The sequence below is a fragment of the Labrus mixtus genome, chromosome 18 (genome assembly GCF_963584025.1).
Source record: "Labrus mixtus chromosome 18, fLabMix1.1, whole genome shotgun sequence".
NCBI classification, from domain to species: domain Eukaryota; kingdom Metazoa; phylum Chordata; class Actinopteri; order Labriformes; family Labridae; genus Labrus; species Labrus mixtus.
The window spans coordinates 16079770-16099051 of NC_083629.1; the positions used below are offsets into that span (position 1 = coordinate 16079770).

The 19282-nt window shown below is 41.3% G+C and overlaps 1 protein-coding gene across 2 annotated transcripts; it reads left to right on the forward strand.

Annotated features, from left to right (window-relative positions):
* Positions 1-206: 206 nt before the first annotated feature.
* keap1a (kelch-like ECH-associated protein 1a) lies at positions 207-16733 on the forward strand. 2 transcript variants are annotated; one of them, XM_061062600.1, is made up of 12 exons: positions 207-548; positions 6582-7491; positions 8459-8658; positions 8945-9101; positions 9697-9789; positions 9970-10116; positions 10264-10370; positions 12187-12316; positions 12580-12776; positions 14747-14952; positions 15602-15778; positions 16523-16733. In XM_061062600.1, exons 2-12 carry the CDS (start codon positions 7279-7281, stop codon positions 16699-16701), a joined length of 1806 nt encoding a protein of 601 aa, XP_060918583.1. In that variant the 5' UTR covers positions 207-548; positions 6582-7278; the 3' UTR covers positions 16702-16733. The 2 variants fall into 2 exon arrangements, with proteins under 2 accessions (XP_060918583.1, XP_060918584.1); XM_061062601.1 differs by lacking the exon at positions 207-548 and adding an exon at positions 5281-5299.
* Positions 16734-19282: the final 2549 nt, after the last annotated feature.

A 19282-nucleotide genomic window follows, 5' to 3' on the forward strand; every position in this document is an offset into this window, starting at 1 on the left:
GTTCTGGTGTCATAAAAGGATGTACTGTTCCATGATAGATAGGATTATCAACCTCAGGCGTGATGATTCATCGGGACAAAACTGAAATAGGGCAGATCGAAAGCCGGTTTGAGTTTTCCCTCCATGAATCATCGATCAAACTTCACAGGAACTGATGGATTTCCTTTTCAGTCAATCTCCCCAGTGTGTGGGCGTGTGTTTTGTTTGGACGCGTACAGGGAAGACTTTCTCGACTTGACAATGCGCTAGTGTGTTTTCAGCTGTGTAACAGTTATATAATGCCCGCTTAACGCCGTCCTCCCCTGGCCGAGGTTCAGTTTCAGTTTGAGGAATGCTGCTCCTGACTTGTTGCCATATAGGTCTCTGTACATGCGTATTACCCTCATAGTGTAGGCTGTTTGCGAGTTTGCACAGTCATGTTGGTGTAGAAACCCCCCCCCCTTCCCCCTTCCCCTCCCAAACACCCAGCGGACCTGGACGAGTTACGCACCACCGCGAGTGTTTTCTGTACGGGGGTGAAAACAGCTGTCGTGTAAACGCGGACTTTGGTGAGTAAATCTGAACATTTTAAAGTTTAAGTAGGCTACACTGTAACGCGCTACATTGACGCACCCTTTGTTGTGGGGGGAAAAAAACCCACAGAAATACTCGAACATGGTTGTCGTCAGCAGAACTCGTGACATTTGTTATGTTACTTCTTTAGCATTTCGCCGTGATAGCAAGAAGGCTATTTCTCTCAACGATACGCTAACATATCCGGAAGTTTCAGAATAGTGTCGACCATTCAGGTTCCTCCGCAGAGCTCAGATTCATACGAGGGGTTCACATTTGTGCTCATTGGATCTTTTGTGTCTGGTTGCTTTAACACATTGAGCTGAGTGATGAGTGGAGCTAACTGTGAGGTAGTTTTGGCACAGTTTAAGCTGCTTTCAGTCATTTGCTACGATATAAAAAGTCCACTGTCAAATGTTGTCATCGGTTGTCAAAGTTAGGTTTTCTATTATTCCCCCCCCCACATTATATCTCGTTTGAGTAGCTATTTGATATTCCTCAAAAACAACAATCGAGGATAACGATTTGTTTCTAGGATTTTTTTTTAAATTTTATTTTGAAAAATGCATGAATCGATTAGGCTTACTCAAAAATGTTATCATAATGGAAATGATAGTATTCTGCAGCTCTGGAAGTATCGTAGTAGTACACAGTAACAGTTGTCTTTAATACGTTTCTTAAGACTTAGTAGGGTAGTTTTTTTTCTGCCTAAAAATACCAACCCCAAAAAAATTCAGTTCACCATCATTTTGGTAACTTTTGATTGATATTGAAATCAAAATGATTATTTTTGCTAATTGATTTTTACAACATCTGCATCACATCATTGACCAAACTCTTTAACACTCAACCATCCTGAACACTTTGATAAACAAGCAAAAAAGAAATTAAATATAAATATTTAATATACATTTATTTGAAATAAATAATGGTAGGCTATATAATCATAATAATATAATCCAAAAAATAAATACCCCAAAAAACAATGAACTGTTTTTTTTAAGGTAGTTGTGATGTACTTGTGTTGCCAAAATATAACAACAAACAGTTTAAAACATTTAGCACACCTGACACAACAAGCACAACAACACATGCTGTTAGCTCCATACAACATACAATTTGATAGCGATAAAGATGCATAATTTGTCAATGAACTAAAATTGGAAATATATGGTAATATCCTTCATTATCAACGAAGAAGAGGAGAAAATAGCTGCCTCGTGCCTTAAACCAAGGAAAGCATATTTTAATTGTGTGTGTGTGTGTGTGTGTGTGCGCGCGTGTGTGTGCAGACCAAAATAAACACAAGCAATAACAATAACAGCAACATGTTGCAATCAGCATTCTGCATGTTCAGGGTTTCTGACAACATATTTGCTTTAGGTCACAGTAGGGTGTGCTTGGCTGTTTCAAGATCAACACAGTGCTTTCATTTATAATTACAAACATATTACATTGCTTACACAGTAAGACTCCCATGAAGTGTTTTCTGTTGTATAATGAAAGGGCCCTTGGCATCTTCAACCTCTGATCCCAGTCAGCGTTGGCTCAGCAGTTTAAGGATGAAACAGCAGAAGAGCTTGTGTCACAGCTGTTACAAAACTTCACCAAAGACGTGTTGTCATTACACCTCAGCACTTTTTACAGAACATTTTTTAAAGGTTAATCGAGGGCATCTTGGTGAAGACGCCACAGTCCTGTATGTCATATACGCTCAGGTTTATGCTGACTGCTCGGACTAATGTTCACAGACTGCCGTGCTGTGCTGTGCTGTCTCCCATCTGCCGGCAGTAACAGTCTGTAAATGGTTAACTCTCCTTCTTCAGCCTCCTGTTGTTCCTTATATAAATCTGCCATATAGGCTAGGGCTGCGACCTATGAAAAACAAACACTCTTGATGCTAAAATCATCAATTAAAATGACTCTGTTTATTTGGGGTTTCAGAAATGTCATTTTCAGAACCGCAAACTGTTTAAATCATCCAAAAGCTGACTCATTTTAACAAATGTGACCTCTTTAATCTGTTCTTCCTTCTCAGCTCTAGAAGGCCAAATTTGACAAAACTAAACAGTTCAACAACCTGCAGTCATGGACCTTGTCATTGCAGTGATTTCATAGAGATCTAAAGCAATACTTCATACAGTAACAAGCTCTGCTCCCTTTTATTTATTGAGTAATTCACTATAACTCCCCTTAAATCCTGATCAGGGGAGTAGCGTAGGCTTATATTTCAAAAAACAAAGGCCCTTTATTGAACAGACGTGCTGAATGAATAAGTCAGGCTTCCTTTCTCTCATTCCCTCCTCTTGACTGGTCCTCCCTCCTAAATGTTCCCTTATCTTACTACAGCCATTTCCCTCCTCTCGTACATTGTTTTTCTCTCCCTCAAAACCTCTTTTTTTCCTGTGTTACCCCCCCCCCCCCCCTTTCCACCTCTCACACTTTTAGTCATATGACTGACTGCAGGGTGAGAGGTGAGGGAGCTTGAGGCTGAACAGATTTGATTGTGCAACTCTGCAAAGCCTTTAGACCAAACTTTCATTAACCGTCTTGTGGCCGCTCAGTAAAACACGTAACAGGCAAAAAACAGTATCTGATGAAAGCTGGCAGGCAGGAAAAGCTAATTAAAACCACCAGTTACAGTAAGTAGTTGGAGTGGTCGGAGTGGTTTTATTACGAGATGGATCAGGTATTTTTGTCTTTAATGCTTAAAATGAACCTATTGCGATTTATTCCACGGTGTAGAAAGTGACGCAGTGAAATGCAGAGATTTCATGTTTGCTTGGTGTCCAATGGCTTTGCCTTGTTGTAATGTGTTTAGAGATCTATACAAGAAATATTTGTTTCAATAATCTGCATCTCATGCCAAAGAAACCTTCTTTAAATTATTTTCAAATATTCCAAACTATTTAAAAAAAAAATGGACTGATCTACACTGTAAAAACAATTTAGTCACGGTAACTTATAATTCATTGTCAGCTTAACTAGAAGTGTGTGTCAATGTTGTGATAACTCAATATTTAGTGTTCATGTCATCACAGCTCATTTTCAGGTTCTTCTAACTCGCACAAATGAATCAATTTGAATTAAGAATATCAGTCAAAAGGACAACAGCTAGTGGTGTGCGATATGACGATCTTAGATCATGAAGGATTTTAACGTGCTGACGATCTGCCAAAGCAGGGAGATCGTAGAACCGGGCTAATGTGTTTATTCTCTCATGCTGCAGTTTATGCTCTGACATAGACGCGTCTCCCCCTCCCTTTTTTTGCTCCGCAGCAGTGAAAACGAAAACGAAACTTAAGAGTAAAGTCCGCAAAAACAACTCCATCCCGGTTATATGCAACTGTTGTGATATTTTTCCAAACTGACACGGCGTGAGCAACAGTTAACTTATCTGCATAGTTTGCACAGTTAAGGTTAGATCGCACGACGCAAGACACCGTTCAACGAGCCGGAGAGACGTTAACAGTCTGCAGAGAGACAGACGGGGCGGAGCTCAGACAGTCCGTCAGTGATGGTGGGAGATAACACCCCGGTGTTTAAAATGTTGCTGTCGGTGTTTTCTGCTCTCTCTCTCAGTTTTTATCAAGTTATTATCAAGCGTCTCCGCCAGTAGCTCACCTGTTGTGATAACCGAACTTATAGGGATTAGGCTAAACGACGTTACACGTTGTGTGCAGCAGGCAGGTGAGAGTGAGTAACCATGGTGACTGTCTGTCTGTCTGTCTGTCAATCAACAATGTCCCGCCCCCTCTCTGAATTAAACTCTTCTTTCAGTAAAACTTACTTTGATCACGTGTTACAGAATGAACTATGTATTATGTTTGATTATATATAAACAGTGCGCCTCTTATACTTGATTCAAGTCGTTTTATGTTGGTCTTCAGAGGAACATAACCTTTTGGCCATCGCTGTTTTCTCCTGCTTCAGTGTCTTTCTGCTGAGCTAAGCTAACCTTTCTTGGCCGGGACTCAAATAGACACACGTGGATAGTATGAATCTTGCATTAGACACCTGACGGAAAAGCTTATTAAAAAAATATGAACCTAGTCTTTTGAAAATCCTACGCTGATATCTGATTTTATTGTATTTACGATCTATTTCTTATCGTTACTGGTCACAGGAATCAGTCAGGCTCTTTTCATTAGTTTATATTAGCCTGTATGCTAACAGCTGAGAGTATTACAGTTGTACCGAGGGGCTTATTAATTGAAGGAATCTAATGAGACTCTTAATTAGCTCTTTATTGGAGACAGGTGCACCATTTCAACCTATATACAGTAATTACATTCAACTTAATTACTGAGCCTTTGTTGTCTACAGTCACCTCATTAGAATGATAAAGATCTTTCAATGAAACTGTCAAAAACACATCTTCATTCACTGATACTGTTTCTTTACTCACAGTTAGTAACTCAAGAATGATTGGGGATTAATGGAGAAATACAGTCCTTGACATCTGAGATGTTGAAATACCAAATCCTCTAACTTGTTGATTTGTTTCCTTTTAATGTAACTGCTCTGCTTTTTCATCCGAGTCATGTTATAGTCATGTATTTGTTCTTTCATTTAGCTACGGTCAAACTGGTTCAGTCAATATTCAAATGAGCTGGAATGGCGACTCCTGCCTGCTCCGTCACGAGGGAGTGGTTTTGCTACATGCACAGAAAATAAGTGTGGACATAGAAGTAGTAAGAATTGAGGAAACATTGGAGTGTTTGGTCCGAGGCAGCTTCTGAGTCAGGTAGGACTTAATTCATGCCTCTTGTTGCTTTAAGTACTTTGAACGTGTGTTCTCTTTATGTTAATCAGCTGGCTGCCGTCTCATTCCCTTCTCTCTACCAGGTAACAAACCAACTCAATGTTTGATGTTCTGTCACCTGAGGCAGTAACTGCCAACTACCCAAAAATGGGTTGAGACAATTTCTCAACTTTCCCAATTTGATCTTTTTCCATTTCCTTTGTACTTAACTAAAAGTTAAGAAACAGTACTGTAAGAATCCAAATCAAACTTGTGACCCTATCTCAGATGAATAATTACACGGTATTATTGGTAAGAAGCCTAGACTGTATTAAACATGGAGTTGTTGTGAAGCCGAACGATGGCGGTTGCCATATTGGAAATGCTATCAGAGCTGAGGCAGCCTTAAACACTTTTTTGCACTTGTACGTCGGCTTCATTTTTTCAACACCTGCTCAGTAAATTGGCAGGTTTTATTCTTTTTTATTATTAACTTGTCCAACAGAGAGAATGCTTGCAAGCGAACTGGTTCAGATATCACCGATTCTACCGGTCGAAAGCCTCTGCATTTTTCTAAAAAGCTCCACGACCAGAAACATGGTAAAACTAGGATAAAGATTGAAGATGCTTTTGAAAAATGGAGAGAGGTTAGACCGAAGTTTAGCTGGCTAAACACTGAAGCTTCAGTGTCTGTGACATGGCAACCATCGTGCACATCAACTCTAGTGAAGAGGGGAGACTGCTCTCTCTCCAAAGTTTTGTATTTGGACCGAAGAACCCATTTTAAACGCTACATGTCAGAGTTACTGCTCCTTTAAGTCCCACAGCTCTGTCCATGGAGTGATTGCCCTGTTTCCTTAGAGGCGACACCCAGTAGCAGACAGGATTGCATACTGGAAGTGAGAATATAAGAAAAATACAAATACTCATTGTGGCATTATTCTACAGTTTATTCTTTCTCCAGTGAATACTACCTCATGATAACAAGGTTATCCTTTCTATTTGTTAAAGTTGTGTACATAACAAGCCTCCAAGCTAAAAAAAGATCTATTCAAACAGCTCATTAGCCACGAGCTTTGGGGAAACCTGTAGCATAAAGCAGAGATGTTCTATCTTTTCTATTTCAGATGCAAGGAAGTGAAACTTGACGATGACACGCACGCACACACATCCGCACACCAGTGAAAAATAAAATATTCACATGTTGCCATAAAAAAATGTTTTAATCCACTAAAGGTCTGTAAAGAATATCAACTTAATATTTTTCTCTTTTCTTTTTTTGAAGGATAAGCATCAAGAAAGGAAGCGGTCAAAGAACATTCCTGCCAGGAATACATCACAGTGTGCTCTTTCACACATCTGCCAACCACTTCCTCTTTTCCTGTGACTCTCTAAAGTGCAGAGGACTCTGACATTTCAGAATGGATTACTTTGAAAACCCTGAAACCCGTCGAAACGGGACAAACAACCATTCGGCGCTCGTGGTTTGACCCGTGCCGTGCGGGGGGGAAACTATCTAGTCCCGATTCAAACGGCATGAAGGCAGCCATGTTGGAGCCTGGATCTGTGGACGGGGGACGAATCAGCAAGGTTTTTTATCGACTATATTTCTGCAGACAAACACGTGAGCTGGACATATTTTATGTTGCATCTGGCTTTGTCACTGGACTATTTGCTCTGCCAGCTGGCTGTGAGTGGGATCACAGACAAATAGTACCATTAAACTGTTCTCTTCCCTAACTTCTTGGGAAATGCGGTGTTGTTGTTGAAAATATTTTTGAGTTACAATTGAGAAGAAATGGAGGAGCTAAGGACATATGCACATTGTAGCTTTTACATGAACAATTTAAAGACCGAAGGAGTTTCCTCTTAAAAATCCTTCCTCCAATGGGATAAGTGGTAAACACATATTGAACTATAAAGGACTTAAATCTAAAAAGGTTGATCCCGAAAGAAGGGTACTCCGCCACCTCTCTCCCAGGATGCATTGCCAGTCGAGGAAGAAACGCCCCACGCGTGACTCAGATTTCTCAGCCATCGCGGTGCCCTCCATGCACGGCTCCGGCTGTCTTGACTACACGGTCGAGACTCACGCTTCCAGATCCCTCCGAGTGATGGAGGAGTTCCGACAGCACGAGATGTTGTGTGATCTGGTGCTACATGTGACACACAAGGATAGGACGGTGGACTTCAAGGTGAGACACCCTCGAGGAATAAATCAGAGCTCGGCTTTTGTTTCATCTTTTACTTTACAAAGTTAGAAGGTTAGCAGACAATTGCTTATGTGAAGATATTAAAAGTGGATGGGAAACTAGTAGTAGAAAAATCTTGATAGTAGTTAATTACTTCTCTTTTTCTACTAACAATCTGGATGTATTTTTAAACTATATCATTGAACTGATACAAAATGATTAAACTTTATACATTTCCATTACGGTCTGAGACATGCATTTAAGGATGATATAGCATTAGCTAGCATTTGTTAACCTTGTCTTGGCAGCTGACATGCTTAAAAAGTTGCTATGACTTCTACAGTATACAGTACAAGAACATAATTATTAATTTAAAGTTGACCTATTAGGCTGATCCCCAGTTTTAAAACTTACATATAGCGTTACAATGCTGGACGACCATACTAAATGTGGGCGACGTTTCAGATCGTGAGGTAAATCCGAGATGAAACCACGCATTTTACGAGACTCTGTAAGCCGCAGGAAACTTCTTGCATACGCTGTCTTCTCCAAGCACCTGAGAGCAAGCCCTCCCCTGGCAGCCCTGCAGCGATCTTCCCATATAGGATGTATGATAGAGTGGACACAGCATCGGAAGCGGAGCCCCGTTCATTTGTGCATGACGCATCGAAAAAAGGCAGAGTTCCGAGTCTAAAAGTACCAGCATCTTCTGCGTTACTTTGAGCCATTTACCATTGAGCATGCTCACTTGGCGTCCCAGTCCCGTAGCTCTGATCTGCCATCATAATGTCACCTGAAATATCTCTAATTTCTTTAATTGCATTTGACAACTTTTAGGTCCTACATTCTAAAAGGCGTTATTTTAGTGTTCGTATTGGGGAGTTCAGGTACCTCCAAAAAAAAAAAAAAAAGAATCCCCTGATTTATAAATGTCTCTTCCTACTAAATAAATCAATGTCTCTTGTTCCAGGTGCACAGGGTGGTCCTGGCCTCCTGCAGCCCTTACTTCAGAGCCATGTTTACCAGCAGCTTCAAAGAGTGTCGAGCCTCCGAGGTCACACTGCGCGATGTCTGCCCCCAGGTGGTTGGAAGACTCATTGACTTTGCATACACTGGCAACATCACCGTGGGAGAGACGTGTGTGTTGCATGTTCTTTTGGCTGCAATGAGGTAAACATCCAGTGTTGAAAGATATTTGGTAGAAATAATATACCGGAGTATGATGTGATTTGATTGTGATGAGAGGATCTCTGAGCTTGTAATGCATGACAAATTTCTGTGCAAACAAACTATTAAGTCTTATCTTATCTTAACTTAACACAGCTGAAACCTAAATTCAGACACAGATTTATATTCCGTATTTGAAAACTCTTTTTATTTTAAATGTTTTAAGAGTTAAATGCATTACATTTAAAAAAGGAATACACCCTTTCTTTTCTTTTCTTTTTTATAAAAGGTATCAAATGGAGGATGTATCCAAGGCATGCTGTGATTTTCTCATTAAGCACCTCGAGCCTGCTAATGTCATCGGCATCGCTCGCTTTGCCGAGGAGATCGGCTGCACAGAGCTGCAACTGCGAAGCCGAGAGTATATCAACACACACTTCAATGAGGTGCGATGCAAAAAAAAAAAAAAGAACTAATCAAGTCCACCAATTTGTGAATGCTTATGTGAACTACAGGAGATATCTTGAGCGGAAGCTGAGTTTTTTTTTTTTTTTTTTTTTTTTCTCACATGATAAAAATGCCTGCACTTTAAAGGTGGGAGTTGAACCTGCAGCCTCTCTATATAAAGTACGCATGCTTTACTCACCGAGCTAATCCCTGTAAAAGGCTTTTATTAAAACACAATTCAGAAAAAGACACATCAGTCTGAATATGTCTGTAATGATAGACACGTATAAGCCAGATCATGCTGTCTGATATGATGCACATGGTCCAGTTCTGAAATCTGGACATCACATTACATTACAGCTGCTAACTGACTTTACTGTCTCAAGGACTGTTTTGCACTTTTGTTGCATCCACGTATCAGTAACAGAACATTCACATCATTTTTTTTTTTGTTAATTTAAAATTCATTGTTACATTTGTGTCTGTGTCTGTGTCCGGGTCTCTCATCTGTAATGTCTGGCTCTAACATTAATATAAATATGCAATAGTCAGTAAGCCTTTATCTGACTATACTGTGGTGTATTGTTTTCCTAGGTGACCAAAGAGGATGAGTTCTTCAGCCTCTCTCACTGCCAGCTGCTTGAGCTCATCAGTCAGGACAGTCTCAAGGTGCTCTGCGAGTCTGAGGTGTGTGGCATGAAGCAGACTAATTGAAACATGACTGAAAAGGAATGCTAGAAAGATTTTTTTTTTTTTGTCATTTCACCAAAGTTTCAACATAGGTTAAAAATGGAAGACATACTATTTGTCAAAGAGAATATCTGTATGTGCATAACAAACTTCACTGCTGTGTCTGAATTCTGTCAGGTGTATAAGGCGTGTACGGACTGGGTCCGCTGGGATACGGAGGGTCGAGCTCAATATCTTCATGCCCTCCTGAATGCCGTTCATATCTACGCTCTGCCTCCAAAGTTCCTGAAGAACCAGCTTCTGTCCTGCCCCATCCTCAGCAAGGTGAAACACAGTCGAGCATTATGTTTTCTTGATATGGAAATGAATGGTCACATGACATTTGGTCACACAAGCATTAACTGTTCTTTTACTAATAACAAAAAAAAGAAATATTCATTGTTAATTTTCTGCACTTTCTTTTAACTCCAGGCCAACTCCTGTAAGGACTTCCTGTCTAAAATCTTCCAGGATATGACTCTGAGGAAGCTGCCTCCTGCTCCAAACCGAGGAACTCAACTCATCTATGTGGCTGGCGGGTAGTTATCTCATTAGTTGTATTTCTAACATGTATCCCCCACGATCAATGGCTACCCATTTATTGTAAGCAAAACGTTAAAACAAACTTTATGGGACCTTTTTTTAAAAATATTGATTATCAGTGAGGGATAATGAGATTTTTTTTTTAAAATGTGCTGGTTAGTTTAATGCTCTGATGTCCATACACATAAATGGTTAAGCTGTGTTCACAGCACCACTAATAAAACACAGCATTTGTGTTTTTCCTACAAAAGAAACATGGCAGTGACTTGCCCTGTTTTTGGTGTCATGTCAAAATCAAAGCATCTAAGGCCTCCAGAAAATTGTCCCTACCTGCCACCCAGTGGCTGAAAGGAGGCCAACCACTGCACGTTTACAAAGGTTCCCTGCTTCTTGGGAGGGACTCTACTATTTTAAGTCTTTTATTTAGAGTGAGATTCTGTTCATCAACATACCGTCTGCCATAAGTCAAGGATGTTTTCTATCCAGAGCCAGCTTTGAACTGACATTAATATGTGTCACTTGTACACTTTTGATTTTGACTACAGAAAATTTGAATTGTGCTTAACTAAAAATGTACGGAAACCCCAAGCAGAGATGCATCCATATATTTTATGTACTCTGTTGTTGTGATTAGGAGTAACATCATATTGTTTTCCTGGCTGCTTGACTTACTTATCTCATATCTCCAGAGTTGCTAAAGCACAAAGCAAACGCAGAAATCGGTGTAACTTCCCTCATTATTGTGGGATATGGCAGCATGGCATGTTGTGGTCTGGCCTATCAGAGTGACCAGTCTAATGTCTTCTAGATCACTAAAAAGGATCCTGCTATCAAGAGAAAACAAGCTTTGTTATCTGGTATCTGTTATGGTGGGAAAAAACAGCCTTTTTACCTTAAGACAAATCAGTCAAGATCTCAAGAAAACAGCTGAAATGACCTTGTCATCAAAGGAAAATATGCGTTGTGTCTGTGGAATGCGATATTAATAAGTTGAGATCTTGAAAAAAGTCATTAGTCATTATTAGGGTTGGATTTTTGGGGCCGATACCAATATTACTAAGAGTAAAATTCTGATACCGATATATCGGCTGATATCTTTCTTAGATCTAATTGATCTTCAATCTTTAAATATAGATATGGATACACACATTTATAATTTTGATCCCTCAAATGCACTAATCACACACTTGTGGAAAAGATATATTATGAAGACAAGATGATCACTCAGCTAGAAAGTAACTGTGCATGTACGTGCATCACCGCTTGACTCTCTGGAGAGTGATAATGCTTGTTGTAATCCATAAATCACACACTGCTGGTGAAAGAGATCTTCTATTTTAATGCAATAAAACTCAAATAAAACGATTTACGACTGGTGAATAAATCTAGTAATATCGGCACATATCAGAAAATTAGCCGATCCAGATTGTCACTTGATTAGCTAATATCGGCCAATATTATCAGCCGGCCGATAAATCGATCGGGCTCTACTCATGACAGGAGAATGCTTAGGGGTTGGTCCTGTTATCTTTTTTCGGCAGGAGGGTGTTTGGACCTGTGAAAGCAGCGTAACACATTTAGATAATTCAGTATTAGTAAGCACAGATGTAAACAGAGTGTGCAGTGGACTTCTAAAAGGGGCAGGAGTCTTCAGTTTCACATGAACACATCTTTGCTGCTGAATTTCAAGCCCCTCTGACTGCATATTAAGCGATTTAGCTTTTCCTCACCGTGTACTCTATATGTGTTTTGCATGTCAAATCGAGAGAACATTAAGTGTAACGTACATACCGTTTGCTTATCTCTGTGCAGATACCAGCAGCATTCACTGGCCTCCATGGACGCTTATGATCCCAGGAGGAATGTCTGGCTGAAACTGGCAGACATGGGGTCTCCATGCAGTGGCCTGGGAGCCTGTGCGCTGTTTGGACTGCTCTACACTGTAGGTTACACAAGTGATGTAATACAACCAAAGAAATGTCATTATTACGGTCCTGAATGGCTCTAAAAGACTGGAAAAAGATCGCAAATCCACCAGAACAGCACTTTCCTTTGAATATTTGACAGTTGATGTAGTTATCATTTCCCCCACTTTCGCTTTCTCACTCGTCTCCTTCTGTCTGGCAGTCCAGCGCGGCCTTGTGTTTTGTTTTGAGACATTTAAAAAAAGATCAGCTCTAAATCCTTCTCGTGCTGTAAATCCAGGTCGGGGGCAGGAACCTTTCGCTTCAAACCAACACTGAGTCAAGCTCTCTGTGCTGCTACAACCCAATGACCAACCAGTGGAGCCAGCGAGCCTCCCTCAACATCCCCAGGAACAGGGTCGGCGTGGGAGTGGTGGACAGCTGCATCTACGCTGTCGGAGGCTCCCAGGGCTCCACGCATCACAACACGGTGGAGAGGTGAGGCTTTGCTGACGCTTGTGTCTGTGTGTGTGTGTGTGGAGGAGTTCTTCACTCAACCAGACACTCCTGAAGTAATTTGACTGAATGACATCGTATTCAGTAGGATGAATGTAACGAGTACAGATCTCCCTCAGTGCATTCACCTGAGCGTAACTTTGCATAATGGCACGAGAGGGCTGAAGTGAAAAGCCTCCATTCAACTTAAAGAGCAGTCGAGAAGTTTGCAGGTTTTCCTCTTAACCTAATTAGACAACAACAACAACACACACTGCTCTAAAAATATGTTGAAACACACATCCCAAGAATGTCGATCCCCTTGGGAATGCTTTTCTCCCACTGCGGTCAAGGAGGAGTTTTACCTAATATGCTTTAAAATCAGTTTTAATCAAATAAATTCAAACAATATACTGATCGCTTGCTTCACTTCATATTAGAATTACCATCCTTCAAATGTAACCTCAGTCCTTTACTTGTATTTAACGGTATAGATGCTATACACAGGAGGATTATTTTTATTATCAGAAGTCATCAGACGCCACTTTGAAGTCTTTTCACGAGAAGCTGCTGAATATTAAGAAAGCTGATCAAAGTATTGAGATGGAAATTCAACGCGAAACACGTCAGAGGAGATCAGAGCAGTTTCCGGCAACAACTGTTGGCAGAAATGTCTCATGAGGACGCTTCCTAATTTAATCCAAGCAACATGTAAGCGATTCAACAGGAAGTGACGGCCTCTTCTGCTTTTTCTTCTAATATACAGTTTTATATTTTATCATTGCAATTTGCCTTGCGGTGGTTTCACGGTTTACAACGCACCCTCGGGTCTCCACACAGTGACCCATGGAGTGACATGCTCAAGGGCACCCTGCCAGTGTTTTAGGGGCTGCTGGTGTAATATCAGACGCCTTCCTATCATCAGTGTAGAGTGTGACTACACCTCAACACACAATCATTTTAATCATTAACCAGACAGATAACAGCCTGCCTTATCTAGTGAGCTCTTCCTTTATTTGCTTTGAACAGTCGAACAAGAGGTTTTCAAGATGTATCTGTGTGTAAAACACGGATCTACAGCTAAAAGAAAACTAGATTAGTTTAGCATAGCTTAGCATAAAAACAAAGGCCAAACGAGTCAGGCTGACTCTGTCCAAAGGTAGTAAATACAAATGCCAGGAACACACGTGGTATTTCTTTTATTTAAGCTGCGCAAACACTGAAGTGTACAAAATGTTCCGTTCCAGGTAGGTCAAGCCCGCGGGCAAATTGTGTTCCAACATAAAACCATATATTTATTTTTTAAAATAGTTTTCAGAGCCCTGTTTTTGAGCAGATTGAAAGGAGACTTAGAGTTTGTGAGCTCCAGATTTCTGGTTGGCAGATTTTTTTTTGCAACCTTTAGGCACGCTGGTTACCGGCTGCCTTCAGTCTGCTATACTAAGTTAAGTTAAGCTAATCTACGTGAAGCAAAGCTAACGGTCTCCATGCTATGGCTTAATTGACGGGTATGAAAATGGCATCACTCTTGTCATCTGACTCTCAGTAAGAAAGTGAAAAAACATATTAAATATGAAATCCTACCTCACAGTTTGATAGGATTTACTTGACCTTACACCTTTAAAACGTCCAAGGCGTTATGGGCCCAGGGTAAAAACTTAACCAACTAAGTATTTATCAGCTGTTGGACTACAGTATAATGTAGTCTTCTCTCAGCCGTGGCACGGTCTCTTTGGCTTCAAATTAAAGCTCGTCAATAGTTGCCAAACATGGTTGCCAGCTTATCCTAATCCACTTAAAGTTGACCGGCTCGTGTAGATTGAGGAGGTTGCTCACACGGCCGCTGCCCTCTGAATGCTGTAGAGTTTGCAGTGGTCATACTCTCCCCTTTGGTTGTTTTAACTGACTAATCAGAAAAAGTTACTTCGACATGTCTGTGGTTTATCACTTCGTTGACTCAGTTACGTTTGCAGATGGGACCCCGAGTCTAACCGCTGGTCCTTTGTGTGCCCGATGTCTGTGGCTCGTCTGGGTGCTGGAGTGGCGGCCTGTGGGGGGGTCCTATATGTGGTGGGGGGATACGACGGGCAGAACCGCTGGAACACTGCTGAGAAATACCAGCCTGACACCAACACCTGGCACCAGCTGGCACCCATGAGCACTATACGCAGTGGACTAGGTGAGGGCGTGTGTGTGTGTGTGTGTGTGTGTGTGTGTGTGTGTGTGTGTGTGTGTGTGTGTGTGTGTGTGTGTGTGTGTGTGTGTGTGTGTGTGTGTGTGTGTGTGTGTGTGTGTGTGTGTGTGTGTGTGTGTGTGTGTGTGTGTGTGTGTGTGTGTGTGTGTGTGTGTGTGTGTGTGTGTGTGTGTGTGTGTGTGTGTGTGTGTGTGTGTGTGTGTGTGTGCGCGCGCACTCCTGTCTGTATTATAAGAACAACTTTAGGACCTGATGATGTTTCCACTTCTTTAGGATGATTTGGAAAATAATTTTCAGTTTCTTATGATCTGTGAATTAATTTATGTTTTCTCTCTAAACATCTAAATAGGTGAGTTCTTGTCATCCTACTGACTGCATCCACTAAATCAACACATCTTGAAACTAACTGATAAACATGTTATTCATGGAGTCGCCACTGCACCCAGCCAAGACATAGTACTGTTGAAAATACGTTTTATTTTGTTGTCTTAATATGTCTTTAGAGTCAGATATTATAACCTCAGACAGAAAGGTCAAAACCCCTGTTTTTATTCTTTATGCTAAGCATAGCAACATGGCTGCTGTTTCCACTAACATGTCCTTTACACTTAGTTTTTTTTGTCTGTCTCTACAGGATTGGTGTGTGTGAACTCCTACCTGTACGCAGTAGGAGGGTATGACGGGCAGAACCAGCTGTGCACTGTTGAGCGCTACAATATAGCCAGGAACCAGTGGGAGCCCAGGGCCTCCATGCAGTACTGCCGCAGTGCTTATGGAGTCACCGTCCACCAGGGCTGCATCTTTGTCCTGGGTCAGTCAAATCATTCTTTTTTTTTTAAATGTCGGCTCGGGGCCCAGGTGGCTTATGGTTAGGTCGCACCTCATGTTACGCTACAGAGTCCTCCAAGTGGGCAGCCTGTGTTAAAATCCGATCCTCAGTTTTTCTTTCTGCATGTCATTCCCAACTCTCTCCCCAGTTTCCTACTCTATCCACTGTCCTCTCAAACAAAGGCATAAATGCCCAAAAATAAAACTTTAAAGAAAAAATAAGGCTCAAACATAAATTAAATATAAGGTCACACATATTATGAAAAATAAAGTTTAACATTTAAAATTTGGCCCTGGCCTGTCGACAAACCAGTTATGAGAGAAGTCCATCCTCTCCGTCTTTTACCTGCTCCAATTCTCAGAAAATGAGTGCCCAAACAGGCCGTTTGGAGATTTTCCCTTCATGACATCACAAAGGGCAGTAACCCCTCCCCCAGGTGGGTGACACTCCCACAGCTAGGTGTTTATTCTGCCTTCTCACCTTATTACACGATTGGGCATGGTGCAAAAAAGCCCGAGCCACACAAGCCCTTCCAGAGAGGGGGCGTGGTCGAACACAGCTCATTGCATTTAAAGCTACAGACACAGCCTGTGGTTAATTCAACTCAAATGATTAATAGAAAGTTCAATTAGCCTTTTAAAAATGACTATACCGATCCATTTATAAATAGATATATTGAATGGATCAAACACAGAATGATTTAAGTTTTGTTTTGTGTCTATCCAGGAGGTTTTAACCAGCACGGCTTCCTGTCCAGCGTTGAGTGTTACTGTCCCGAGACAAATGAATGGACGCGTGTCACAGACATGCCTGTCGGACGCAGCGGGATGGGTGTCGCTGTTACCATGGAGCCCTGTCCCGGCAGCCTGCCAGAACAAGAGGAGGACGAGGACGGAGCCACATAGGAAGAAAACTGCGCAAACGTCAACAGTTTTTTTTTTTTTTTTAAACGGTCGTAAGTGGTGCTGCTTTTCATCAGAAGGGTGTTTAGTGCATTGAGAAATAAATAAAAAAAATCACTAAAATATCAAAACTTGAACTTGGATCTCATTTGAATCTCACTTCGGAGTCCTCCAACAACAGTTCGTATGAACCCAATGACGAGAAAGGATCAGATCTCTACATGGGCTGTGGAACAAACTATGCAAGAACAAAGACAAAAACTGGAAGCAAGACGGTAACTTTCCAATGGAAAACGGTGCTATTGCAGAAATCTGAAAAACTGGTACTATTTAAAAGAAGAAAGTTCTAATTTTATTCCACAGCTGTATGTAATCTTAAGTGTTCAGTTTTAATTTTACACATTGAACTTTTAAAGACATCCAGTGTTGCAAACTTTAATTCTTCTGCGTGTTATATGTCTACCTCTGTCCGTGTCTGAATTAGCACTTTTCGAATGTGTTCATTCATTATATTGTGCCAATGGAGTTTCACTCAAAACTGCCATTTTTTTTTTTTCGATGTCATTGATTTTTTTTTTCCACGGGTGCACGCACTGTATTAGTATTTTATGTTTTGAAAAATAAAGTTAATCAAGTGTGTTAATGATAGAAATTTCATTTTTCCTCATGAACACTTTTGTTAGTTTTGTTTGTTTGTGTTCTTTCTCACCTCTTGTGGTGTCAGGGATTAGGAACCAGCCACGGATGTGCTTTGTTCATGTATGCAACAGCTCATGCACTGCCACTAGATGGTGGAATAAGTCCAAAAACAGATTTATGCCTCAACATTACGATGTTTTTTTTTTGTTTTTTTTTTCTTTGTTAAAAAAATTAAAAAAATAAAAAAATCAAGAGAACTCCAGCAACACTGACAGTAAAAGAAAAAGGCCTCCAAATCTGCTCACTAAAGCATAATAATTGATTAGATCTGTTTGGGTACAGAATGCTTGTCCAGAGAGTGATTAAAGATTTAACGTCAGTCTTCATTCCAGCAGTCCTGGAGAAACACGGAGGAGACTGGAGTCACTATTGTTAGTCACAAACTGCATGCATCACTTGTGTGTTTACTAATCTCTCTCTCTCTTTCTATCTCTCTCTCTCTCTCTGCACTGTTGTTCTCCATCTCCTCCATGGCTCAACTGCAATTATCCCAGCAGGACGCCAAAGAAGACAGAGCCATTATTCAAATTCAGAGCCCTGAGTTGCCTCATCATGTCGTGATCTCTGACAGAGAGGAGAGTAGCGGAGAAGAAAGAAATGTTTGCTTTCTGGCTTTTAGAATAATACACAGGCACTTGATGGTGTTCATATGTTTGTCTCCCTTTTAAAGGATCTCAGATTTCACACTCGAGGACATAAAGTGCAAGGTGTGTTCATTATTGACAGAGCAACCTGTTGGGCGATGATGATGACAGAACAGGAGATGTTGCAGAACAGAGCTCTGGTCGTGTGCGTTGAAGGGCCCCGGAGACAAAACGAGGGCTCTTACTCACTACTTAAGAGCCGAAAAAAAAACGAGAGCGAGTGACTCACACGGCGGACGCGTGACGCAAGCATCTCGCACACGTCCGCACGCGGATGCGCAAATACTTGTGTGTCCGTACACAAACCCATTTGTTCATGCGAGTGTGCGCCGGAGACAAAGCCGACTGTCTTTCTCGTTCGCGGGCTCTGGAAACAGATTTGCCACTGCCTTCGTTGTCTCGAGAGGAGGAGAGAGGAGTACAGAAAGAGATGTAGCACTGTACAGCGCAGAGATTCGCCTTCCGTAGAGAATCAGTGGAAGAAAATCAGCACACGTGCAGATGTGGCTTTTGTACAAGTACATCTTTTGCATGCTTGCTGCGCTAATGCCGAGCAGTTACACAACCCCCGGATGGAGCTGTTGGAGGAGAGAGAGCGGTCCTGTGACGGAGCAGGAGAGGTGCAGGGACTCAGAAACGCTCCTGCCTTCTATGAAATCTATAATTTTTTTTTTGTTATTCTCCTTTCGTTGGAACACTTCCACTTAAGCATTTTGGTGCACGGGTGTTTCTCATGTTTGGGCCTGAGATTTGAAAGTGCCCAAAATACTTCTGCATGTGTACTGACAAGAACTAGGTAGAGATCATATTTCTCCAGCATCAGCTGCTCTGCACTGGCTCCCTGTAAATTCTAAAAAAAAATCCTTCTTCTCACTGACGAGGCTCTCAATATTCAGTCACCATCACGTCTTATAGACTTTATCATGGCCTGTTACCTCTCTTGAACATTGTGCTCCCAGAATGCCCTCACGTGGTACCTCAAGTCTCTAAAGTAGTATGGGAGGTAGAGCCATCATTATTAAACTTCTCCTGTTGAATTATCGGGTCTGGAGGCGGACACCCTCTCTACTTTTAAGAGTGGGATGTAAACTTTCTCTCTTGATTAAACCTGCACTGAGGCCTACCCTCGCCTTGCCTTGGACCAGCCTCTTGTTATGCCGCTATAGGCTTAGACTGCCGAGGCGCTCGTCACACCAAGCTTCTGTCGCTTCCCTTCCTCTTCTCTATTTGTATCCATCCAT